This window comes from Ceratotherium simum, chromosome 7 (assembly GCF_057802395.1).
Source record: "Ceratotherium simum simum isolate JZ-2026a chromosome 7, ASM5780239v1, whole genome shotgun sequence".
NCBI classification, from domain to species: Eukaryota; Metazoa; Chordata; class Mammalia; order Perissodactyla; family Rhinocerotidae; genus Ceratotherium; species Ceratotherium simum.
The window spans coordinates 76,770,952-76,798,812 of record NC_141906.1 but is presented as its reverse complement, the minus strand read 5'-3'; the positions used below and the strand labels follow the sequence as shown (position 1 = coordinate 76,798,812).

Sequence of the window (27,861 nt, the reverse complement as noted above, 5' to 3'; positions counted from 1 at the left end):
TAATAAGTCTGAACATATTAAAAGGATTAGTTGGGGGCCGGCCCCGTGGCTTAGCGGTTAAGTATGTGCGCTCTGCTGCTGGCGGCCCGGGTTCAGATCCCGGGTGCGCACCGACGCACGGCTTCTCTGGCCATGCTGAGGCCGCGTCCCACATACAGCAACTAGAAGGATGTGCAACTATGACGTACAGCTATCTACTGGGGCTTTGGGGGGGAAAATAAATAAATAAATAAAAAAGATTACCTTTAAAAAAAAATAAATAAATAAAAGGATTAGTTGGCACAAATGAAGGAGAGTTTGGGGAGAAATTAGTGACAAGTACAAAAAAACAAATGAAAAATCTCCCTCCGAAAAAACGTTATGCAGAGAAAAAATAGTAACAGTATACCACATGGTCTAGTTGTGAAAAGCCATAAGGTAAAACCTATGGAGCTAACCTAAATCATAACTATAATAGAAGCTTAAAGATGGTAAGAACAAGTGTGGCCATGGGAACAGCAGGATGGGGAAAAAGAGCTAAATCCTCCATTTCCACACCAGAAAGTCAACCTAAAATTGAAAAACCAACACATACCAAAATAAAGCAAATTATTTAATGATATGGAGGTAAGTAATGTGAGAATCAGCAGAGTTGAAAGTCATTGCCTCTAGGGGGTGCAAAACAGTGTTGTTGCTTTTTAGAATTATTTTATTATTTTTACACTAAGAGCACTATAACAATGAAAAAAGAAACGTAAATTTTTTAAAAAGATAGCTTCATGTAGCCTAGAAAGGTAACAAAATTAAAATCGTAAGAGCAACAACTATAGTGATAAATGAAAGGGTTATCCCATATATACTATAGATGAAGATCACTAATGATCTCTAACTGGTATTACTCATATAGGTAAAAAAAAGAAGAAAAAAAAAACCCTCAGAATAAGCTCTTCCACTAGGAAGGAATTCTGTATATATATCAAGTAATGTATTTACATACAGTAAATCAAATCTTACATCAAATCTAAATCTCACCCACAGTTGAAGCGCTTGGTATATAAATTGGTTTGGAAGGCTGTTTCCTGGGTATACAAGTATACCTGAGCATACCCTTTAGGAGCACCATTTTGACTTATCTAAAAGCCATGTAATTGCTCCTGTTTCTTAAAGAGGTAACACTAAACAGTTACCCTGTATTATTTCTAATGACTTAGGGTTTATATATATATCACTGATATGTGTCTTATGTTGTAAAATACATATAATGTCCTACTGTACTGAACATAAAGCTGTTTGTCCTGACATTAAATATCGATGGGACTACTACTGTGTTTTGAGTTAAAATTATTTTTAAAGTTTCTCTTCCCCTGCAGTTAGGCTAGCACTGCTCTCTAGGTACCTGCTAATAGCAATTCTTCCCCCTTCTAATTTGTAGCTTGTCTGGCAAGGGCTTCAAAACCAGATCATCAAGCTTGTTAGTGATATTTAATAACAACAAATAGGATAAGACTAAGGGAAAAAGAAGCCCCCCTTACATAATCACAAGAGTTTTAGTGCAAAAGCTAAATCAAATGAGCAGAGACATTTACTGTATCATGGATAAGTGAGAGTACTGAAAAGCTGGATTTCAAATAGATATGTATGATTATATTTCAGCTGATTTCAAAAACACCTACTGACCAAGTTCTATACATAATGTTGGAGGGGTTTTTCCCTCTACCTTGATAACAATAATTCTACTGTTTGCCCTGAGTCTTCAAAACTGCTGACTTTGGTCTTACTTGATTTATTCCTGCTCAAAAAAAAAAACCTATCTAGTCCCAAAAAATTGCTGAGATCAGGTATGGCTAGCCACCTTCTGTCCCTTGCAAAAAGAGCCTCTAAGGACAAGAGATGTTCAGAACAGAGACATGATGGCAACAAAGCTGCCTTTCCTGCCCAGAAATCCACTCCTCTGGTCCCACAAATATTTATTCATTTGAAAAAAGTTTATTGAGCACCCACTATGTGCAAGGCATCGTGCTATGTGCTGCAATTTTTGAATTGACAAAATTATTTGTATATGTAGGATCTGAGCTAGTCCTTGATAGTTTTCCTGATTTGAGAAAGACAGAATGTCCCTACGTGGCTCATTTAGGGAGCAAAGAACATGGATGAGGTCTGCTTTCTGTCCTATCAGCCCAGCAAAAACTTTTGCCTTCCTCAAATCAGTCATAAGTCAAAACGAATAAGGCACATTTTTAAAAAAATCCCCCCCTTTAATTGACCAAAGTAAAGCCATGACATTTCATTTGGTAACCTGCTCAAAATTATAAAAATCATTGCATTTGACCCAGCCCATACTACCCAGGGCAAAAATTCCAGACAATTCTAATCCCATCGTGCTCTGTTCTTATAAACTGCATATTTAAAAACATCTTCAGCGTCCTAAATGTGACGCGCTCAGTGCGAAGCATATCGGAGCTGGATGTAACATTTATGTCCTTGACAAGCCTCGATTATCCAGGTCCTTTACCTGCAACATAAAGATGTCAGTTTAATATTTACAATCAGATCAGCTTAGGAGAGCTTTTCTACTGGGTTGGGTTCACCCAGACAAGAAGGGAGTATGTTGGATTCTGCTCCCTGGTTTGGCTTTGTGACTAAACGAGCACCGGTTTGAGACTAGCTGCTCTCTGCTTAGCCTTTTGGAGTACCTCTGTTAGGGGCAGTATAAATGATCTACTCTCCAAATGTACCAAGGGTTCTCAATCTTTTCTTACATAAGAGATACAACACACTTCTACGTGACTCTCTATGCCATAAATTCTTCAGCGGGAGAGAAGAAAATGTAGTTCGAAAACACAAACATAGACACTTTCTCTTTTTTACCCCATCTAAGCCTGATAATCACTAAAACAGATCAAGTACAGGCCCAACTGGAAAAACTATCACTGCAACCACTGCCAAAATGACAGCAGACTGAGGCGTCTTTCTAAAAACAATCTAAAATAAAAATAGTAAAATTCTGAGTGAGTTGCAAGCTACTTTTCAGACATTAGAAATGTCCCTATTTTAGAAATATGTGGCCCATTTTGAAGCATTTGAAGCATCTGCTCACCTTGTATATCCTGACTAGCCAATGTTCTGTGGTATATGCTTCCTCCAGGACGTCAAGCTCAAAGTCTTTATTCCCAATCTCAGCATTCCGGACACGGTCAAAGCCTGGTGGACGCTCTAGAAAGGGACAAAAAAGGAGACACACTTCCTTCTATAGTGCTGATTTCCTGAAGAAATAGTAAATCAGTTTGGTAAATTGTCCACTAATTGGAATGTTACTCCTCAGCCTACAGTTGTTTATAGAGAGTAAGACCTGCAGAAAAGGACATCAGATACTAAGGGCAAATCAAGTGTTACCCTAACTCAAGTTCTCTCCAAGATGATGCTTGGCAGAGTCCATGGAGGTTATCTCTTTTAAGAGATAGGGGGCTGAGTTCCAAGCCCCTCTATTCCTGAGGATTGCCACCCAGAGGCCTCTGTGATACACCAGTAACGCTTCCATGGATCAGAGAAGAACCTAGCAGAAGTCAAAGGCCTGCATCTGCTTCAGAAATTGTCCCTAGTGCAGAACCAAGAAATTGAAGTCAGAAGGAGAGACTTAACCTAATCAAATTACTATCAATGTATTTATCTGAAAAAATGATAAGTCGTTTATCTCACTCTATCCCCCTTCATTCCTTTCTCCATTGCAATATCTTTTACTGAGAGGCAATAAAAAGTAATGGGTAAAAGCACAGAATCTAGAGCCAGGCTGCCTAAGTTTAAACTGACTCTGCCACTAGTAATGTGACGTTGGGCAGTTAAGTAACCTATTTATACCTCAATTTCCTCATATATAAAATAGGAATAATATTAGTATCTACCCTTTGGGTTGTTGTGAGGATGAAATAAGTTAATAGATGTAAAGCACTTAGAGCAGTGCCTGGCATATGAAAAACACTATATGCGTTAGCTATCACTGTTCTTACTATTGTCATTAGTGTTAGTATGAATCACTCACTGGCTTCTGTGTAGACCTGTCCAAAGCGGTAGTAACACATCTTGTACATAAGGCAGTTGAGCAGCACTGGAGAACCCTCACGGTCCACACGGAATTCCCCAGTTGGAGTATAATAATCATGCTCCTTAATATGTTTGCCTGTGTCTGTGCTCCCTCCAATCCGGACCATCCACAGAAACTTGTTGATGTCTAGAAAAAAAAGAAAAAGAACTGCTGCATCAAAAAGGTTGCTGGAGCTAAATCTCCTAATGAAAATGTTACTATTTCTAAGGAAATTCACCAAAATATTTTTCTAATGGGGAATGGTACCATTTAACTCTAATTTATGAAAATAGGAAAAGACAATGTGCGGACAAAACTCTTTTTCCTCAAAATATACAACTTATAGATTATTAGACTCCTGAAGTCCTATGGTCCAGACTTAAATCATAACTGAAATTAGTCCCAGGTATTAGCTATGGTTAACTGTCCAATATAGTAGCAACTAGAAACATGTAGCTACGGATACTTGAAATGTGGCTAGTCCAAATTAAGATGTGCTGTAAGTATAAAATACACACTGGATTTCTAAGACTTTGTCCAAAAACAAAACAAAAGTGGGCAAAATATCTTGGTTACATGTTAATAATGTTTGGGATATATTCAGTTAAATAAAATATTAAAATTCATTTCCTGTGTTTCTTTTTATTTATTTTGATGTGGCTAAGAGAACATTTAAAATATGTGGCTCCCATTATATTTCTATTGGACAGTACTGACCTAGGAAGTAGGGAGGTATACCAGAAAGGTAGAGGAGACACGAATATGCTCCCTCTTGACCTATAGTTGCACAGTTACAAACCACCAAAGGTTATCTATGAGAAGTCAACATTTCTATGTCAAGCACATTACCAGGCTCCATAAATACTGATACCACCATCACTCAGGTTCTCTCTCTTAGAGTATGTCACTCTTTGTATCTCTTCCACAGGCTTTATGGAAACAAATGGTTAGTATAAAAAGTATTATTGATCCATAAGAAAAAAAGATTCCTACTGCACTACTGCAAAGAGTTCCAGGGGATATCACAGTGATTAAGAATACAGACTCTGGATCTAAACTGCTTAGGTTTGAATTCCAGCACTGCCAGTTCCAGGCAGGTGACCTTGAGCAAGTTACTTGACCTCTCTATGCTTCAGTTTCCTCATCTGTCAAATTATAAAAATGAGAGTATCTACAACAATAAGAATGCTATATTATTATGAGTAAGAGCATATAAGGCATTTAAATACATCATTTGTCACATATTAAGCATTCAGTAAAAAATAATACTCTCCTCAGATACTGTCAGCTTTCTTACCTCTGCCTTACAAATGGAAAAACTGAGGAACAAAGACTGAGCCTAGATCACACAGCTAGAAACAGAATCAAAACAAAACCCCAGAGTGTCACCTCAACAGTCTTAGAGCACTGGTATTATAGTTTCCTGGCAGGTATGTCTGAATCAAAAACCTGACAAGCTTTAAAAATGGAAGCACGGGGCCAGCCTGGTGGAACAGTGGTTAAGTTCATGTGTTCTGCTTCGGCGTCCTGGGGTTCACAGGTTCAGATCCTGGGCATGGACCTCTGCACCGCTCATCAAGCCATGCTGTGGCAGCGTCCCACTTACAAAATAGAGGAAGATGGGCACAGATGTTAGCTAAGGGCTAATATTCCTCAGCAAAAAGAGGAAGATTGGTAACAGATGTTAGCTCAGGGCTAATCTTCCTCACTAGAAAAACGAAAAAATAGAATGGAAGTGTGCACAGCAAGGGACACAATCAACAAAATGAAAAGACAACCTACGGAATGGGGGAAAATATTTGCAAACCATATATCAGATAAGAGGTTAATATCCAAAATATATAAAAAACTCATATAACTCAATAGGAAAAAAACCACACAATCCAATTAAAAAATGGGCAAAGGACCTGAACAGACATTTTTTCCAAAGAAGATATTCAAATGGCCAATAGGTACATGAAAAGGTGGTCAACATCACTAATCATTAGGGAAATGCAAATCAAAACCACAATGAGATATCACCTCACACCTGTTAGAATGGCTATCATTAAAAAAACAAGAGATAACAAGTGCTGGTGAGGATGTAGAGAAAAGGGAAACATTGTGCACTGTTGGTAGGAATGTAAATTGGTGCAGCCACTATGGCAAACAGTATGGAGGTTCCTCAAAAGATTAAAAATGGAAATACCATATGATCCAGCAATTCCACTTCTGGGTGTATATCTAAAAGAAATGAAATCACTATCCCAAACAGATATCTGCACCCCTATATTCATTGCAGCATTATTTACAATAGCCAAAATATTTAAACAACCTAAGTGTCCAGTGACAGATAAATGGATAAAGAAAATGTGACATACATATATACATAATGGAATACTATTCAGCCATAAGAAAGATTGAAATCTCACCATTTGCAACAACGTGGACAGACCTTGAGGGCATTATGCTAAGTGAAATAAGTCAGACAGAGAAAAGATCATCCACTGTATGATTTGTGGTTGCCAGAGGCTGGGGGAATTGGGTGAAGGTGGTCAAAAGTTACAAACTTCCAGTTATAACACGAATAAGTTCTGGGGATGTAATGTACAACATGGTGACTAGACTTAATACTGTACTGTATATTTGCAAGTTGCTAAGAAAGTAGATCTTAAAAGTTCTCATCACAAGAAAAAACAATTTGTAACTATGTGAGGTGATAGATGTTAACATAATTTTGCAATATATACATATATCAAATCATTATGTTGTAGACCTTAAACATATACAATGTTATATATCAATTATATCTCAATAAAACTGGGGGAAAAAAGATACTATATAAAAGAATGGGCATGGCTGTGGTTTAATAAACAGACCCCTGGTCTACTGGATCATTAGTCAATGATATGTATCTGATCTTAAAATTTCCACATAATATAATACCTAAGAAAACATTTTAAATCTCTCATTTGTTTTCTTTTCTATTAAAAATTTCAAAAATTACAAAAGAAGAATGGAAGAGTGTGAGAAGTAACAGGAACAGCATGAAGGACAGCCCACTGCTGAATGATATTGTTGTTTACAAAAAAAGCTCAAGTTAAAGGAGGGTAGTATTGTATCAAACTCTGACATAAGAGAATCTGGACTACCATCAGATCTAAATATTTTATTTTAGATCTGTGTAAGCATTTTTTTTTTCGTGAGGAAGATCGGTCCTGGGCTAACATCCATGCCAATCTTCCTCTTTTTGCTGAGGAAGACTGGCCCTGAGCTAACATCTATTGCCAATCCTCCTCTTTTTTTTTTTGCCCCTTTTTCTCCCCAAAGTCCCAATACATAGTTGATGTTATAATTTCACATCCTGCTAGTTGCTGTATGTGGGACACTGCCTCAGCATGGCTCGACAAGAGGTACGTCAGTGTGCGCCCGGGATCCAAACCCAGGCCGCCAGTAGCAGAGCATGCACACTTAACCACTAAGCCACAGGGCCAGCCTCTGTGTAAGCATTTAATAGAAAATGAGTAACATGAAATAAACATGATTTGCCAAAATGGCACAATCTTGTTCATGACGCTAATATCCCAAGGAAGTTTAAATTAAGAATATTTGAGAAACATGAGATGTGACCATGAAGTGATGAAACTTTTTAAAAACACTATAGAATTTTTATACCCAAATGCCTGTTAATCCCTTTAGAAAAGGTCATTTTTGGAACTTGTACCACTTAGCATAAAAATGCTCAAAATAGTTTGGAATTTCTCATTTGGAATCGTCTTCAGAGCTCAAGTCATGTGCGTGTGTGTGTTTTTTTAAAAACCCATGTTAGGGGCCGGCCCAGTGGCATAGCGGTTAAGTGCGCGTGCTCCACTGCAGCGGCCCACGGTGGGCAGGCCCGGATCCTGGGCGCACACTGATGCACCGCTTGTCAAGCCACACTGTGGCAGAGTCCTATATAAAGTAGAGGAATATTGGCACAGATGTTAGCCCAAGGCCAGTCTTCCTCAGCAAAAAGAGGAGGATTGGCATCAGATGTTAGCTCAGGGCTAATCTTCCTCACAAAAAAATAAATAAATAAATAATAAATAAAAATTTAAAAACCACTTTATTGAAATATGATTGACATATATAAAGCTGTACATACTTATACAACTTGGTGAGATGGGTTTTTTTTTTAAATAGACTCACTAGAGACAAGAATGATAACTGAAGATGAGTTGGGGCAGGAGGAGGAGGGATCAGCAATTAAGACAATACCAATAACTGTTTTTTGGCACATATTTGTATATGTGTCTGTGTGTGTTTGTGAAAGATTGAGAGAGAGAGAGAAGCTATTCTAAAATGTTAAAAAGCTTTCACAGAAGGCACCAGCTGGAATGTTACCATGATTAAATAATAACAACAATAATAATAGTAATAATCTCTAGACTTTGGGTTCACTCCTTTTCCTTGTACAATACTTCTCAAATTTTTCAGAATTCCAATAAAGCCTAATAATTTGAGCTTGAGAAATAAATTCAATGTGAGAAAATAAACCAATACTGTCTTCTTTCATGATTTTCACATGCAAGCTTTCATGAATTTAGATAATAACATTGTTCAAACTGTTTTTTAAATAGTAATCTTATCTTTTTAAAAAAAAAAGTCTAGCTTCCATACATAGGTCAGATTAACTGTCAAATCATCTTCTTTCAACAATTCAAAAGCATAGCATAATGTCCAAAGAAAGGTTCTCTGTTAAGGCTTTCTTTCTGAATGAGTCTTTCTTTATGTAAACCTAATCTAAACTACCATTCTCACAAATTAAACAACCATTTGACCTAACTAAATCTCTGATTTTCACATTTTTATAGTCCTCCATGACCAATTTATTATGAAGGAGCAGCTTGTCCATCTTCATTGAAACATCTGTATTACCACTACATATATGCACAAATGAAAAAGATTTCTAATACCAAGCATAAGCAAGGATGTAGAGCAACCAAGAATTTCAGACACTGCTGGTAGGAATGTAAATTGGTACTACCGCTTTGGGAATTGCTGCCAGTATCTATTAAAGCTGAACAACATGCATTCTCTCTAAACTAGCATTTCCACTCTTGGGTATATATGTTCACCAGAAGACATGCACAAGAATGTTCATAACAGCATTATTCATGATAGCCCCAAACTGAACATACCACAGATATCCATCAACACTAAAATGCACACATTGTGTTATATTCACACAATGGAATACTATACAAGAATAAGAATTAAGAAATTATAACCACTCGCAACATGAATAAATCTTGCAAACATAATAGTGACCAAAAAAGCCAGAAACAAGAGTACATACTGTACTACTCCATTTATAAAGTTCAAAAATATGCAAAACCTCCCAGGTGTGTGTATATATACATTTCAAAACTTATGAAATTACAGATTTTAAATATGTGCAGTATACAGTGTGTCAATTATGCTTCAATAAATCTATTTAAAAAACAAACAAATGGCATTAGAAGCCAAGATAGTGGTCATCCTTGGGAGATGGGGGAAGATACTGCAAGAGATATGAGGAGGAATTCTAGGACACTAGTAATGTTTCTTGATCTGGGTGCTGGTTACATGGACATGTTCCCTTTGTGAAAATTCATCAAGCTATACACTTACAATATCTGCATCTTTTTAAATGTTAAACTTTAACAGAAAGTTAACTTTAAAAATCTGTATAATCCAGACCTCTTGACCTTAGCACTATTTCTTTTCATGCTAAGTTCCTTTGTCAAGTTTTCACATGCTAATTTCCTTAACTTCACACAAAAAAATATATGTTCCAAATAATGACATTCACTTTTATGCCAGCATTAAACATACACTTCTATTCACCTTAGCAGGCAATAAAAGGTTGATTGAAAGTGGTAACTTAGCACTAGTGTTAGTGCTAACACTCCAGGGAACTATCTCTTTCTATCACATATATGTGTACATCCGTATATATAAAAATACATATACATACAAACATACATACACACACAAAATACTTTCCTGTAGTATCTGGATATGGTATTATCATTAGAAAGAGAAAACCTATAAACAATGACACACAACCAAATAGTGCTGGTGCAACTGTTTGTGAAAGTTCAAGTCTGTGGACACACGTCATTGCTATCATCATGCTTCCTCTGCTTGTACTAGACACACATGGAAAGCAGTCTTATTACTTTATACTGACACTTTATATGTACTATCTGGGTGGGTTTGTTAAGTCTGTCTATATCAGAGGGCACAGATAATCTAAAATTCCAACATCTTTAAGAAGCAGCCATATATTCAAAGAAAATTAAGATAGAAATATGATAGTAATTATTAACTACGGGAAAACAAAAGTTACTCTAGATGAGAATGTAACCACAGTGCACTGGTTGACTCAGCAGTGAATAATATTTACATAGTCACGGTTCTGAAAACACTTTATTTGGATTTAACTAAAAACTAAAAATTAACTCTACTGAGAAGATCCAAGAGGGAAAGGGGGAGAGGCGGTGATACAAAGGACTAAATTCCTTATCTACTATAACAATGAGTTGATACAGTATATCTAAAATGATCAGTCAATGAATAGCAGAATATACATATTATTTAGAAATATGAATGTAAGTACTAGAAGAAACAATGGAAGGAATGATTGCCTCTGGGAACTGATGTTATAAGGGGGCTTAGGTTTAGGGGCAGAGGACTACCACTTTTTATTATAAACCTTCAGAAGTGTTTAACATTTTAAAGTATAAACAGCTATTTAATTTTTTAAAAGTTTTTTTTTAAGGCAGAGAACTGTATTTGGATGATTCTTCTAAAAATATGGTTTTGCTAATAATGGGAACATGGTAACATATACCATATATATATAACACATATATATAAAACATTTTAAGCTGGCAGATGATTCTACAGCTTAAACCCACTAAAAAATGCTAATTAAGTTCGTTTTCAGAAGCCTTATGTTCTTTGTTTATATTTACTGGTTGTGGAACTACTCCTAGGTCTTTGAACAATTACAGCATGCCGTACCTACATGACAATTACGTACATTTACTTCCAACTTGTTGCCACACACACAAAAAAGTAATCAAAATTATTTTGATATCAACACTTATCAAATTACAGTTTTGAACCTCAAGTTGCAAATACTTAGGAACTTTCCCAACTAAGAAAATAGTCCCCTGTAGCTAGAAATAGAATCAAGTACATTACCATCAGAGGAATACCCAGTAAGGCCTCCAAAAATGACCAGCACATAGCTAACATCAAGCTCTCTCATGATCTCATAGGCTTTTTCTTCTGTGGATGCCATTGCCTAGAAAAATACATGCACATTTCTCAGAGCAAAATTCCAGGTCATGTGATCCATCATGGAGAAATATTTCCCACTAGACTCTGTGTGCCAAACACTAAAATGATCCCTTCACCTTACCTGCCCTACTCGAGAAATATGGGTATTATTCCAAGTGTTGTTATCCACTAAAATCGTCCGATTCGCCATAGCTGTAATCTGGTAGCCATAATCCCACCATGACATGACTTTCGCATCCTGACAGAAGAACAAGAAATGGAAATAACAAGCTTCTCACTGTCTCCAAAAATCAAATACAAAAGAAGGAGTAGAAGGGCATCTGATAGGAAGTGAGGCATGGCTAATTAATTTCTTCACAAAATAATGCATGCCTAACCAGAAAATAAATCTTGCCACCTGGTCCTACATTTATATACAATCATGAACTCTCAGTGCAAATTATACAATCCAACATTCCCAATACTTTCATCTTGGATCACCTTATACAAAACAAGCACAGTGGGGTCAGAGGTGTAGCAGACTGTGCAATATTTCCAAATAAATAGCGGTGTCATAAGATAACTGTATTAAATAAATGACCTTTAACAATGTCACAAAAATCAGTTATTATAAATATGAGGAGAAACACAAATCACAGGATATGATGGGCAAGGATTAAGAAATTCTTCAAGTTTTGATTCCTAAGAATCTGACTCAGAAATACTGTTCCCAACAGCTACTGCAAAGGAAATCACTTCAGATTCTCAAAAGTTATAAAGCAAAATGTTAAAAATGGTTATCCTCAGGTGATCACTTCATGGAAAATTTATCTTTTTTCTTGCTTCTATTTTCTGATTTTTCTACCATGAACATGTATTATTTATTTGTAACTTTTTTTCTTCTTTTATAATTGGGATGGTCTACCTCATGATAAAATCACCATGCTGTCAATACAAGTGTCCAAGCAGAGTGTAGATAATTACCAGTAAAGGTCACTATAGAAGAAATCCTAAATTGAATGAAGACTGATCTTTAAGGCTCATTCAACACCAGGGTTCTGTAGTTCCAATTTCTCCAAGCCTTCCACCCATCTAAAAGCTGTATGATTCACTATAACATCAAATGTCTCCCTCTTCCCCCTACCCCACAACCCCACTTCTCCCAAATCTTCACCTCTGGCGTATTGTGACGAAGCCAATAGTATGCTTCTCGAAAGTCATCAAAAATGATCCTACTGCCATCCCCACCACGGGCAGAGAGCACAATGGAGGGAGAAGAGTAGGCCTCACTGGTCACCCAGGTTGAATGAAAGGTGTAGGTGATGAGAAAGAAAGCCATGACCAATATCATCCCACTTGCCACCTAAACAAGGAAGAAGAATTGTGTTGTAAACCAAACTAAACTTACACAACACAGAACAGTTTCTAATACACAGTCAATAATATAGATGAGCCGAATCAAAATAAGTCAGGGGCTACATGAGTTAATTCTGACCACTTAGGACAGAGCTCTACTTTACTTTCTCACTCAAAAAAAATATATACACACACAAACACATGCACACACACATGCACACACAGTTTCCCAAGCCCATTCCTAGTGTTGTTTAATTCTCACTTCATTCTTAATGGGGTAGGTAGAATCCTGCTGCTTCTTGCTCTTCTTGTCTGGACGACTTATGTCCAGATTCTTCATGTAAGTGGACAGCACCTGGGAAACTCCAATGCCAGAAAGAATGCACATAACAGGTGCCAACACTAGCATTAGACGCACCTAAAAGAGACAGGAAGCAAAATCACAAGATAATCAGTGTTCTACAAATTAAAGATTTCAACCTATTAGAAGGTTATGACATCAATTTAGGGGTTTTCAACAAACATGATTCTTAAATGAAACTGAAAGAAAAAGAAAATACTTAACACATCTATAGTAGTAGAAGCATATATTCTTAAACTTTGTTTTTAAGTTATATATAATAGATGTATATATGTGCATACTGAGTAATGATACGATATAAAATGTATTTCTTAACTGTGGTTTGGGGTCAAGAAAGTGTGAGAAACACTGTCATACTACAAAATATAAAATCTCTCCTCTTTTAACAACCTAGCACTCAGCAATCCTCCCATGCCTTTAAGAAAAAAACATCACCTCCCTTTTAAAGACACCCAGAAAGAGAGCGGAAGGAACCTGGCCAGGGTCACTTTCTCCAACAAACATAAAAGTGCCTCTCCCTAACACAAGGTTATGTATCTGAAAAAGTTGGCCCCACAATCAGAATTCCTGGGAAGGGTCAACAACAGTAGGCAGCTTTACAACTCAGCTGCTCAAATGCTAAGGGAAGCATCTGTACAATCATCAGTACTTTCTGAATCCAGCCATGCAGGAAAAAAAAGCACCTCAGAGTTAGGGGTGGAAAGGTTTGCTAGGACTGAGGGCATTCCTCACCATTACAGCTGAGAAGTACATGCTGGTCACACCATACATGATGATGAAAATCCTGGCATCAGACAGGTTGCTAAAGCAGTAATAGAGACCAACTACAAAAGTAAAAGTAAAAAGAAGTAAGCAACTGAAAAAACAAACTGTGCAAAGATGTTTACTACAGCACTCTTTAAAACAGCAGAATACCAGAAACCACCTAAATAAATGTCCAACATTAAGGAGGTACTTAATTATAGTGTATTTATAAAATAGAATATAATACATCAATTAAAAATTGCTGCAGGAGATTATGGACTATTTGCCTTCTTCTTTACACATCTCTGTACTTTAAAAAACTAATAAATGATATATCTTAAATACTGTTTCTCTAAAATAATACTAAGTAACAGAAATTACCATGATTCTTTATGAAATGAAAAAAATCAGGGGAAAAAACTGTATCACCTCATTTTTATTCAATAAATAACTGGATGAATATACATCAAAATGTTAACAATAGCAACAGATGAGTGGTAAGAACTCCTGAAATTTTCACTTTTTTACTTGTCTATATTTTTTACAATAGACAACTAACTTTCATAATAAGAAAAAAACGTGAAAATTATTTTATAAAAAAAAAAGAAAGCCGCCTATGACTGGTAAATTCCAAAACATATCTGGATTGGCCAGAAGCTAAGTTAGATAAAGAGGCTTTACAATCAACCATGGCTATTCACAAACTTCAATACTGCCAAGAAGATAAATGGGGAGGAGGCAGGGATGCAGGTGGTGGGAGAGAGGTACACTAGAAATGCTCCCCTGCAAAAAAAAATCCTGAAATTAGGGTTGAATTTTAACTTATAATACAAATTAACAGAAAACTGTCAGGCTAATTTGCCAGTATCTGCAACTGTTCAACTTCTGACTCTACTCTGCTTCAAATACTAGAAAAATGTGCTAGCCATCCTCTGTACTGCATAGAGTAAACAGGCAAAAAACAAAAACACAAGGATGAGGGTAGTTTACTTATTTTGAATCAAATGGCAATTCTTACAAAGAAGGCCACTTCAGAACACAAGGCAGACAGACCTGGAAACATGAAGACGAGAAGCTGCAGGTCAAAATAGTATGAGGACCAGGTTGTAGGCTGATGCTCAGACACAGAAGCAATGATGGGGATGTTGTTCTTAGCATAAGAAGGATCCAGCAGTGAGTAGAAACGCCCCGTCCAGGGAGATATTTTTCCTGGCAGCAAAGAGGCAACAAATATTTCACAATCACTCCTGAAACAAAATAACATCTGATCCTAACTAATCGCAACTTCTCGTTTTAATAAGGTTATCTGAGACAGAGAAGGACTTGGTTTTTGTTTAAATGATACCAATACTTTGAGAATTTCACTCCTTTCTTTCAAACTGGAAAGTACTTTTGTCAGCATAGCCAGCAGAATAAAGACAGGCTGTATATAAGCTCAGAGAGAAGAAGGGAGGCAGAAATGCTCCCAAGAGGGTTTTAGGCCAAATCTGATCAAAACCAAGACCAACTCTATACACTAAGTCAACTAGGTCTTCCAGTGCTGCTCTGAATTAGACAATACACAGAGACTTGGGCAAAATCAAATCAGCCTCTAAGAAGTGGAAGTGAGGAAAATGAAGGAGGAGGAAAATGTGGCATGCCAATCAAATGAAACAGCCACAGTTTAGCGCATTTGGGATTAGATGAGGCCACACTGTAGGGTATGACAAGCAATGTTAGGATTTCTCCCACCCTACCAATAGTAAAGAAAAGAAAAGAAAAAAAAGAGAAAGATCATCAGGTAAGCTACAGGCCTTTCACCAAGTGTAATTCTTCTGAGACTAAGAGCTGCTCTAACAAGACATTCTTTGCTATGCTGAATTCAAACACTGTGCTAACCAGTGGGCTGAATGTGAAGAAGTAGGACTTTATATGCTTGAAATGAAAAAGAGAAACAGGAGGAAAAAAACAAATCTTTCTGTGGTCAGGAAATAATCTGCATTTTTGGAGTTTATCATATGCCCATACCCATTTACATTTAATACTAAAAGCTGTGAGCCTTCCCTACCTGTCAGCATGAGAAGAGCTCCCACGGTGAGAAGGACAAAGCCTACCAGGGAGATGACACTTCGGAAAAGAACTTCAAATTGCTGTGGATTCAACTTGCTGCGCAGATAATCCACAAAGGCATGGATCTGGCAGAGACCAAAGACCCCAAAGGCTGCCATGTGCTCTGATGAAAGGACGGGCTGTAGGTGAAAGCGTACGGAGAATTATGTTAGGAAAAGAATGGGGCCAGCCTAGATATGAATGAGTTCTGATGCCACTAAGGAATTAGGGACTCTCTAGGGAAGAGTGTAATTCATCTGTCACATTATCCAAAAAATATTTAGAGTCTCCCAAAGAATACCATACTCTATCATTATCATACCTAGCCTTTGCTCAGGATATTTCTTTAGCATGAACTGCAATTTTCTCATTTTCCCAAAATTCAATGAATTTTTCAAAATTCATTTTCAGCATTTACTGAAATTCTCATCATTCAAGGCCCAATGCAAATACCATTTCCTCCTAATCTGCCAAACTGAAATCTATCACTCCATTCTATGTTCCACACACTTTATTTTTATTTTTTTTGTGTGAGGAAGATCAGCCCTGAGCTATCATCCGATGCCAATCCTCCTCTTTTTTTGCTGAGGAAGACTGGCCCTGGGCTAACATCCGTGCCCATCTTCCTCTACTTTATAGGGGACGCCACCACAGCATGGCTTGACAAGCGGTGCGTTGGTGCATGCCTGGGATCGGAACCTGCGAATCCCAGGCCGACAAAGCAGAGCACACACACTTAAACAGCTATGCCACCAGGCCGGCCCTCCACGCACTTTGGATCTCTTCTGTTGCTTAAAAATTCTTTGCTTAGAACAGTGGTTCTCAAACTCTAGTGGGCATCACAATCATGTGGGGGATGGGGAGAAGAGGGAGTGTTAAGACACGTTTTACTGGGGCCGGCCCGGTGGCGCAAGCGGTTAAGTGCGCGCGCTCCGTTGTGGCGGCCTAGGGTTGACCAGTTCGGATCACGGGTGCATACCAACGCACCACTTGGCAAGCCATGCTGTGGCAGTGTCCCATATAAAGTGGAGGAAGATAGGCATGGATGTTAGCCCAGGGCCAGTCTTCCTCAGCAAAAAAAGAGGAGGATTGGCAGATGTTAGCACAGGGCTGATCTTCCTCACAAAAAAAAAAAGACACGGATTGCTGAGCCCACCCCCAGAGTTTCTGATTCAGTAGGTCTGTGGTAGGGTCCCATAATTTGCATTTCTACCAAGTTCCCAGATGCTACTGATACTGCTGGCCCAGGAACTTCATTTCCAGAACCGCTACAGACTATAGACACGTAGTATAGCATATACTTCCTTCCCCCCAACAAGACTGTAACTTCCTCAAGGACCAGGACCATATTTTCACTTTTTATATTTCCCATAGATTAGTGAATTGCATACAGTAGGTGATCCATAAAGAAGTACTTGCTGACCTCAAATGTTCCACTTTCATAAGAATTTTACACGAGAACTCAAACACACTACATTATTCTCTGATTTAATAGTTTGTCTCTCAACCCTATAGGGTAATGTGGTTAAAAAGTTTGTGCTTTGCTTCCTAAAGGACTTTCACTTAGGCCCCCTTAGGAAGTTCAGGGGTCATGACTATTAAATGGGGTTATTATTAGCATTAAAACGGACTAGAATAACTTTGATCACTCACGTCAACTCAGCTCAACCAAAATATCCCTCCTCCCCCCACAAATCTAAGCCAAATTAAGTCATTAAATTCTAACTTCATGGAGTAAATATTAATACACTCCTGGAAGCAGACTTTAATGACCAATTACCAATGATTCTGTTGCTTCAGTTAACACAAGAAGTCCAAGGTTAGACCCGTGAATAAGTCCAGAATCCAACATAAACCAATCTAGTTGGAGCTGCTTAGAAAAAGTGGAAGAAACTAAAAACTCCACTCAGCCTAGGCTCACCTGGAAACCCACAAAGGAGATCTGCATGGAAAGAATGGTGCCTAGACAGTAAACAGTACAGTAGGCCACATAGATCCGGTGGGAGAAACGTCCTGTGAGCATCAGCACCAGCACATGGAGAGGGATCAAGTTGATCAAGAACACATAACCTCCCCATGAAGAGACCTGTGACAGGATAAAAAAGAATAGTTCCTCTGAGTACTACTCCTCAAACCACCACCATTATACCTTAGGAAATCACCTGTGACCTTTTTAAAGAACATCTCTTACAGTAACTGTAAACTTTATTTATGCCAAGAAGCTTAAAGAGTTTGATTTCTTTAAACAGGAAAATCAAATTCACACCTATTACTGTAACTCAATCCCCTGTCCCCTATGGCTCCTGCCACCATGATCACAAAACAAGAGGCACCCAACCCTCAGGGTTAATCCAGATGCAATCTATTGTAAGGTCAGATGGAGGATTTAGGGATACATGGGAAACGTGAGCAAGTGGAGGCAGTTAAGGGAAGAAGTCTAAGTGTATACATGAGATTGACCAGAAAAAAATATATTAGAAAAGGAAAAATTTTAAGGGAATATATCAGAAAAGAGAGTTGGCCAACCAATATGTACCCCCCCCAGAGGAAATACAGTATCGGAAGAACTTGAAAAATTAAAAACATTATCTCTAGCTTGCCATTATACAATGGATATCCATGCCTGCCTTGGACTGGGCTTTGTATGGATACAAGAGACAAGACTTTCAGCCTCCAGTCCACGGTCTCATAGCCCAAGAGCTACTTCCATTTTGTATCAGTTGATCCCAAGGGATATTCAGACACAGAGAGACTTCTGGAAGAAAGGAGTAAATAGTTACCATGTAGAAATAAGCAAGGGCACATTTGGCTGCCCAATAGATGGAACCAGTCTTTACTGCTTTGATCCACATGTAGTAGGTGAGCAGCATGCAAAAGATGGCAATGCCTGCCAAAAGAACACAACAAAAATGCAATAAAAGGCCGTGCTGGCATAATACTTAAGCATACAGTTCTAGAGCAGACTTCCTAGATTCATATCTCAGATCTACTACCCATTAATAGTGTAATTATTTTACCTCTCTTTGTCTCAGTTTCCTGTGAAAAGGAGTCCATAACAGTAACTACTTCATAAAAGTGTTCTGAAGACAAATTTAATTATTCCATGTAAAGCACTTAGAACAGTACCTAGCATACAGCAAGCACTCAGTAAGTGTTGGCCATTATTATTACTGTTCTTTCCAGGCACTAAATTCCCTGCCTGTGTAGTCCAAAAGATATCCTGTACTATCCTGAACCTTCTTGTCTCTACATCTTAGCACAAGCCGGTCTTTACGCCCCAACTGCCCCTCTCCTTAATATTTACCTAATGAAGTCTCAACTTCAGGGCCCAGTTCAACCTCAGCTACTTCTAAAAAGCCTTCCCTGATCCCCAAATCTGAATTAATCTCTCCTTTCACCACATTCCCAAAGTACTCTGTTCATACTTCTCTCATGGCATATAATACTGTCTGTCTGTTATTAGTTATTTTTATAGGTCTGTATTTATCTTAATAGATTATGGGCCAAAATAATTTTATTCATTATCTATCTCTATAATTCCTTAATTACGAGCCAAAATAATCTTATTATCCATCTTTATATTACCTACCACTGTGTTTTCCCAATAACATTCAATAAATATAGATTGAACTGAAAATAAGTCAATAAAAGTCATTATAGTTTTAAGACCATCCATCCTTCTTATCTAGGAAAATAAAGCAAATGATTACAATGTTAAAACAATAGTACCATTCAACTAACTAAAAATTAACTCTATTTTCATGAGTCCAGCAATGAGTCAAAGGCCTTATATAAGGAAAATTACCAGCTACCTTTCTAGAGGGGATGATGGAGAGAATATAAACTTATCTGAGGTCCCTCCCTGTCCATTTCTAATCTTCTCACCCAGACATCATTTTTGCTATTGCTAAACAAAAGATTTGAACCCAGATTTTACAGCAACTCATGAAGCTCTCTTGGATAATGAGGTAAACAGATCCTATTCAGCATTTTAAGTCTTACCTTCATTATCATAGGAGCCAGCCACAGATCGAGAGATATATCCAGGAACTACAGCAATCATGGCAGCAGCAAGAAGTCCAGCCCCTGCGTCCTGTAAGAAAAGAAGTGTAAGAAGTTAACACCAATACATCTATGAGAGAGAAGATCCCCTAGAGATCCTCTAGAGAGGAGATCCTCTAGAGAAGAGCCTCTAGAGAGGAGCAGGATCCACTAGTCCATTCTGTTTATAATGGACCCAGAGAACAGTCCAACATTTTCCAAGGTAGATGCGACGCTAGAAATGCTAGAAATGTTCACAGCACAAGAAAGCTAAAATCTTCACAACCAATTCCCCATGATGATACCAAGTCTGAAAGTGAGTACACACATGCTCAAGACAGACAAATCACATACGCTATCAGACATCAGACATTGCCCCAGAAGGGGCTGTTTGGCTGGAGTGTCCCCAGGCTTATGAGTCCCTATCTCTAACAATCTCTGCACACCACAGGAACACCAGTCACACCTCTAAAAGCTATTCAAGGACAATCAAAGGAAGATTATTATTATTTGAGCTAAAAAGCCAACAAAGATAGGAGATAATCTATATGAGATAATCTATCTGGACTAAAGATGCCAGGAACGTAGATAATAAAGTTGGAAGATCACCAGGTAATCTGTGAGCTCTGGAAAGAGGAACGACAAAATATAACCCACACTCCAAAAGAGTAAAAACTTGTCTGTTGATAAACGTTAAATTTTGGATCAAGGGCAGCAAGGAGAAGGATGAAAAATATTCCAAACTAAACTCAAGTTTCCCAAGCCCTCCTACTAGTTTATCACCTCTCAGATCTCTCTGACACCAAAGCTACAAACTAAGAGCAGCATCCAAGGAGCCAGGGTAGGCAAAGCAGAAACCTAGAAAAAGAGAGTCAGTATTATGGAGTCTACTACAAAAGCCAAGTGGTTTAAGAATTTTTAAATACATGTTTAAAAAAAAATCAGCAAATAATTGCTAAGTGTCCATTTCCAGCAGGAAGAACTAACCACTTTGGAAAACTTCCTGTATTTTTCCTCTCCCTTAGATTGTAAAGACTCAAAATCTAAACCTTACATTTTGCATTTTAAATGTTTTTTTCCTTTATGTAGCAATTTACATTTGACCTTCCAATGTTCTCTTATAAGGACAAACAGTTGCTAATGATAAGAAACTACATATTCTAGGGAGAGGCTGGAGTGAACTCAATGATTCAACCCAGTAAAAGCTGTCTTTAGCCTCTGGCTCCCTGCTCTTCTCAGGCTCTCAGTCCCCCACCTTCAGCATCTACTAGAGAGGTTCAACAACATTCATTCCCAAGCCTCCTGTCACCCCAAATCCTTCACCTTGAGCTCTTTGGTAAGGTGGTACGTGACGATGGTGGTGAAGGAAGAGAAGAGAGGGGCCAGGAACACACAGACATTCCGAATGTCGATGGTGATGTGGAAAAAATGGAGTACATGGTAGATTGCAGCAGAGGTGATCATTAAGCCTGTAACAGGAAGAAGAAACTCCGTTAGGTTATCCTAGTAAGACAAAGAACTTAAGGGAAAGAGAAGGAAAATCCAAATATCAATAGTGACAACACAGGTCTCGACAAACCACCAGAAATATTAACACATCAACTGCAGTAGGCTATAATTGTCTCTCCTAAGGATTCAATCAGAAGTCCAGAATTTATAAAAAACCACCCATCCCCACTCTCCCATTCGTGTTCTCGTGTCTATATAAGATCTACTTTTAGGAATCTGTAATCAGATTGAAATCACAAGTGTCACAAAATGAACATATCAGAAATAAAAGAAACTGTTCCATAATATACAAATACCTTATTTCTGTTTTAAAAAAAAAGAAAAAATCCTGTTCGCTTCACCTGGGTAAATGGTTCCTCCAATGATTCGTCCCAAAGGGTACCAGGCCCGGTCATCAAACCAGTTATGGAATTTATAAAATCCTTCCTCAGCCAGGAACCGGGTAGTCCGATAATTAAAGTACCTAAAGCAAGAAAGAAAAGATCTCTGTCTCCTCTTCTTCATACTCAAATACTTGCATCAATTTGCAGTGAATTTTGCTCCTCAAGTTATACCACTGAGGAACTTATCATTTCTCTAATACAAGTCAGTTTGGTAGCAAAAATTATGCCAAGCATGAAAACCATTTTAAATTATCATAAGTCTCTTCATTTCTAGCTCCATGATTGTCTCAACTAAAGTATTGCTTCTCTCATAAGGAAATGCAACTGGACCCTAATATTATAATAAAGCCCTCAAGCAGGATACTTCACCAGGCTGGCATACAGTAGGCATCAGCACCAGTAAGAGAATTCAAGTACCCAAAAGACAGGATGGCTGAGATGTGGCCACTAATAAATTTGGCTCTTTTCAAAAGACAGGAACATACAAAAGAACATATCCATTCAACACACAAGAATACATGGATAATTTCAAGTGATGAGCATCTCTAAAGATGTTGGTATAACACCATACGCAGAATGAAAATTTTTTAATCCACTCCATAACACAAACTTCTTAATGAGTGTTTAAACTTGTAATGAGGTCTACTCATGTTGTTATTTAAAACAGTTCTGGGGGCCGGCCCCTTGGTGTTGTGGTTAAGTGTGTGTGCTCCGCTGCTGGCAGCCTGGGTTCGGATCCCGGGCGCACACCTACACACTGCTTGTCAGGCCATGCTGTGGCGGCATCCCACATAAAGTGGAGGAAGATTGGCATGGATGTTAGCTCAGGGCCCAGCCTTCCTCAGCAAAAAGAGGAGGACTGGCATGGATGTTAGCTCAAGGCTGATCCTCCTCACAAAAAAATGAATAAATAAAAAAAATAGAACAGTTCTGAATGCCACCTACATAGCAGTATAAAAATATAGATTACATTAAAAATATCTGATATAAAATGCTTATATAGCATTTTGCAAAGACACAGTTCTTTAGATCCAAGCTATGTAACTCCTTCTCTTAAGTTTCTCATTTAAAAAGAAATTTAAAAAAAGAAAGGCAAAAAATAAACATAAATAAAAATTTAAGTAAACAAATAAAATAAAAGGACTTGTTTAACTGCTAAAGATAATCATGACTAACCATCTTTCCTGCCCACCCCTCTAACCCTATTTCCTCCTGGGTCAGTCAAATTTTAGCAGCTGAAGTAAGTAGAAGTAGCAGATGGTAGAAATCTCTATCCTTCTGTTTGTTGCTGATGAATGTTATTTTGGTAACCATCAGAGAGACAAAAGGGATGAGGGCAGCAGGCAGTCAATATGTGTTAGAATTGTGTCTTTTACCCAACAGTAGGAGAGGCAAAGTGAGACAGAGGAAGTATAAGTTAATGGGAATAGGCCTGGACTGGGGTCATCCCCTGGGCCTCAGTTTCCTGCTCTGCAAAAGGAAGTATCAAATCACATGATCTTTCCAGTCCCTTCCAGCTCTATGACTACAGAGCAGATACTCTTGCTTTCCCTGACCATCTCACCTCAATGTTTGCTCATCTAGAGGGTCTGAGAAAAAGCCCTAACAGACTGATGATCAAGAAACAAAAGGACATAAGTTTCCTCATTCATTAGAAAAAATATACATTGATTTGGGAGGCTCCAAAGAAAATATTTACATGCCTCCAAAGTGCTTCAAATATCTACACAAAACAAAATGACAAATTTATAAATACATGCAAGTATTAAACTTTTGAATCAATGCTCCATAAGCTGAATATGCTATTTTTAAGATATCAATAATACTTCAAGAACTTAGATCCTGCCTCTTCAAATTTTTAATTAAGCCTTAACTTTAGGCAATATAACACAGTAACTCCAGTGTCTGGAGACAGACTAATCTAGATTCAAATCTTGGCTCCTCCACTTACTAAATGTGTAAACTTGAATAGCCTCTCCCAGCCTCAGTCTCCTCATCTGTAAAACGGAGACAACAGTACCTCCATCTCATAGGGCTGTTGTAAGGATTTAGAGATAATCTGTAAAACAGTGCTTGGATCAAAATGAATGTCAGTAAATGTATTTCACCCATATCTTTTTTATCTAATAAACAAAATCCCTAATCAAACTGATAGCTTTAAACTTTCCTCAGTGTCTTAGAACTTAACTGGTAGGCTTAATTTCTACCACACAAATTGTTAAACAAAAAAACAAAAAAAAATGTCATGGATCTCAAGTTCATGGCTTGTAATTTTCTATTGAGCCTCAAATCCAACATGCCCCTTTCCCTCAATCTGCATCACTGTTAACCAAGCTGAGAAGCCAGACTTTTCTTAGCCTAGCCAGATCTTAAATGATAGGCAGGCACACCAGCAATGCCTCTCACATTTTTTATGAGTTTGAGAGACTCACCTGGTTAATTCCAACAGAAATGTTTCAAAAGGAGACAATTATCTCCTTTGGAAAACTTAAAGAGTTTTTTCCCCTAAATGTAAAGAAAGTGCACCTCCATCACTGAGAGCTCACTGGAATTTGAATTTGAAACCCATGAACCTGAATGCTTCCCAAAGGAAATACCAGACCAAGCAAAGGTACTCACGGATCAAACTCATGGATGACACTTTCAAATCTCAAGACAGCAAACAGACGAGTGGAGAATGCTGCAAAAACCAGAGAATTAATATTGTAATAGTGATGTGCCATGAAAAATAGCAGATAGTAGTATTATAGAGCTAACAGTATTATCTAGCACAGAAGTCACAAGAAATATAAAATGATCCCTGAATAAAGTATTTATCCATCCCTCCCATGTAGAAGAAACAAAAGAAGTTCACTTTCCCCTGACAATGACACCTTAATTTTCCACTTAGGTAGGACACGTTTAACTACTTATTATCAAGGCCTATAACAATGCATTCACCCACTAACACTGCACTCAACTTACAAGGCCATTTTTTATATGTATGTTGATCTCCTCTCCCCACAACTAACCTTAACTTTGGAGCAAACTAAGAGGTAAAGCAATCAAGGCTATACTTGCGACTCATGAAGAACTAGAAAATCTAAAAAACACAGTAAGTTCTGAAAAGACTTGTAGAAATACTATGGTAGGCAACTAAACTGAAGACAATTGTCTTTTACAAAATTCACTATAGAAGGGTCCCCCATAACTCTTTCAGCCCTATGAGAAAACCGAATTGGCAAAGTATGCTTCCCATTATTTCCCAGATGATCACTAGCCCTGACTTTTATAATCCTTGTTTCTTTTAATTTGCCTTCATAAAATTATACTGATGGAGAACAGTAAAAAGAACACATTACAATCAGCTAAAAAGAACGAGGCATTTAAGAAAGCCATTCTTGATTTTTTTCAAGATTTTTCTCCTTTCCCTCCCCAAAAGACAGAGGTCCACATGCACACTCACATAACACAGCAGCCATCGACAGAATGAGAAGCTTCAGAAGTGTGTCCTGCTTTTCATAGGACAACCGCAAAAATCCCAGCTTGGTCATCTTGACATCAATGGGTGGCAACAGATGACACTCAAATAGCTAAAATGGAAAAGTCAAGACCATATGATATTGAACGTCTTCAACTTACCTAATTCACTTTCAAATTGTATGGTAGTAGAGAACTATAAAGGAGACAGCAGCTAGTGAACACACCAGAGAGGGTCAGGGCTAATATTAATACCCAACCCTTTTCTGCATTATGATGGACTGGCAAGAAAGTAGGCACAAGTCAGGTCTATGTGTCAAGACTAAAAAGGAGTGATTAGACTCTATCAGCATAATTCTGTTTCCCACTCCCTCACAGCTACGAAGTGCATAAGCACAACTGGCAGTAGTGTGGTACAACAGAAGTAAAGAGGAAACACAGGAATAGAAAAAAAGGAGGTTGGAGGAAGAGATGCAAAGAAGATAGGAAAAATTGGAAATAGAGAAAAAAATAAATGCGGAAAGAGAGCATTCAAGAAAAGGCAGGAATGTATGAAAGAAAGCAGGGAATGAATAGTGAGTACAGAAGTGCAAATAGAAAGCGGAGAAATAGAAGTCATGACTGAATCAGCACAGTTTACAGCCCTAAATTTCAGTTTCAACTGACTGGCTACAAGCTTCTTTCTGTTCCAAATCCAATGGGGCTGCAGGGTCAACTAAAGAGCATGACACCAATAATGCAGGTACAGTCACACACTCAAGAGGCAGAGATACACATACATAGATCACTGCACTTTCAATCCCATGTATCACAATGGACCTACTGTTCAGATCTATTCCCACTTCTAATCAGCTGTCTCAAGGCATCTCTGTAATTGACACTGCTGTTTTAAGCCACTGATCCCAGAGACAACTCATGCAACCAGATGACAATCTAGAGAGAAAAGAAAATAAATTTTTCCTACTGAAGAAAGAAAAACTCAGGAAAAAGAAAAAACTAGCTTAAAATAAAATGTTGAAGGAAGCAGTTTGTAGACCATTCAGAATGGTGATCACTTGATGGACAAGATTTATTAGCACTCATTTACCATAAGAGGTTAGCTATTTCTCTTTAAGATAGTACTGCCTTCTTAAACCATAAACTGGCCAAAGGCTAAGTGATAATGAATGTAATAATAAAGGATATGCAACACTCTTTAAGACCACAGGAAAAAAAAGGAACCTGCACCCTTAAGTGATCTTTTTCCCACTATTACTAGAGGAAAGCGAAAAAATAACACTGGACTAGGTGGAAGGCATGAAGAATCATACATTCCTAGCTCCAACAGTGAAAAGTCAAACATCTTTTCCATAATTAACTGTCCCAGAGGAGCAGCTGTACATGTGTTTTTAATTATAATTCCGAAGGAAAACCTTATCTTGCAATCAAAAATAAACACCTAAGTCCAGGAAGTCAATAATCCAGCCACATCCCTCAGGCTTGTTTTCTGGAATGCCTGAAATAAAAAAAAACTTAACACCATAGGGGCTGACCCCCTGGCTTAGCGGTTAAGTGCGCGCGCTCCACTGCTGGCGGCCCTGGTTCGGATCCTGGGCATGCACCCACGCACCGCTTCTCTGGCATGCTGAGGCCGCGTCCCACATACAGCAACTAGAGGGATGTGCAGCTATGACATACAACTATCTACTGGGGCTTTGGGGGGAAAATAAATAAAATAAATCTTTAAAAAAAAAAACTTAACACCATTGAGTTGACATGCGTCACACACCTGGAAGAGTAAGCAGAGGAAATGAGAGTACTTGAAGCTCTACCTGAAAACTGAGTAAAGGAGCTGGTAATTTAAGGAAGAACCTTAAGGGAGTTTTCATAGTGTGCTCTCTGGTTGTTTCCCACACTGCTAAAGCAAATAAGAACAAAAACACTTTTCTTACGACACTTAGCATCTGTTCTCCTCCTCAACTGTGCCTGCAAGCTGTGACATCCTTGTCCCACCCTAATTCTAGCTTCCAAGACGGCAACTTCCCCACTCCCGTTTACCTACATGCTTTCTCACGCCCTCTCACACTCCTTTACCCCCCTCCACCCCCACTTCTGCTCACTCCTGCAGGTCCCACCCCCCTCTGTCTCCCCCCTTGACACAACTCAACACCTCTGACACCACCACCGCGGGAAAACCCACCACATCAGCATCCTACGCGCCTTCCCCCCACAGGGCCAGTCCCACTTTCCCACGCCCTCCTGGCCTAAGCGCACGCCCCATCCCAGACCTTCCTATCCTTCCATTCCAGGATGTCCCCACACCCACCTCAAGCCCCCTCCTCTGCAAGGCCCTAGACCCTGCTTCCCTCCCCTACCCTCCACCCCCGCCGCCTTTAGAGCCCCACCTCCTGCACTTCGTTCAGCACCACCGACGCCCTGGACTGCACCTGCGGCTAACTCGCAATGATATCCTACAGTTTTCTTACCTGGCTAGCGTTCCTCAGGAATCCGCTCCGCTCCCTCTGCCATCCGTTCAGCGGCGCACCCAACCCTGGCAGCAGCTGGGTCCGCCTCCCGGACCGCTCCCCATTGGC

General features: G+C 38.5%; 1 protein-coding gene across 2 annotated transcripts; it reads right to left on the bottom strand.

The window, feature by feature from the left end:
• Nucleotides 1–579: 579 nt before the first annotated feature.
• STT3A (STT3 oligosaccharyltransferase complex catalytic subunit A) lies at nt 580–27,861 on the bottom strand. 2 transcript variants are annotated; one of them, XM_004438432.3, is made up of 18 exons: nt 27,754–27,861; nt 25,275–25,401; nt 24,449–24,509; nt 21,788–21,909; nt 21,261–21,406; nt 19,899–19,989; nt 18,677–18,783; nt 17,818–17,982; nt 15,856–16,036; nt 14,862–15,017; nt 13,797–13,888; nt 12,966–13,121; nt 12,522–12,710; nt 11,490–11,606; nt 11,270–11,372; nt 4,016–4,204; nt 3,077–3,192; nt 580–2,491 (listed from the first exon to the last, which is right to left on the bottom strand). In XM_004438432.3, exons 2-18 carry the CDS (start codon nt 25,360–25,362, stop codon nt 2,453–2,455), a joined length of 2,118 nt encoding a protein of 705 aa, XP_004438489.1. In that variant the 5' UTR covers nt 25,363–25,401; nt 27,754–27,861; the 3' UTR covers nt 580–2,452. The 2 variants fall into 2 exon arrangements, with proteins under 2 accessions (XP_004438489.1, XP_087290017.1); XM_087433891.1 differs by lacking the exon at nt 27,754–27,861 and adding an exon at nt 26,112–26,221.

Bases quoted from the DNA above. Each gene is read 5' to 3' on its own strand.
- STT3A (XM_004438432.3), bottom strand. From the start codon at position 25,362: ATGACCAAGCTGGGATTTTTGCGGTTGTCCTATGAAAAGCAGGACACA. The intron at 19,990-21,260 runs GTGAAGGATTTG...CTTTTCTTACAG, and splicing joins ACCTTACCAAAGAGCTCAAG to GACGCAGGGGCTGGACTTCT. The intron at 3,193-4,015 runs GTGAGTGATTCA...GTCCCTTTCTAG, and splicing joins ACAGGTCTACACAGAAGCCA to AGCGTCCACCAGGCTTTGAC.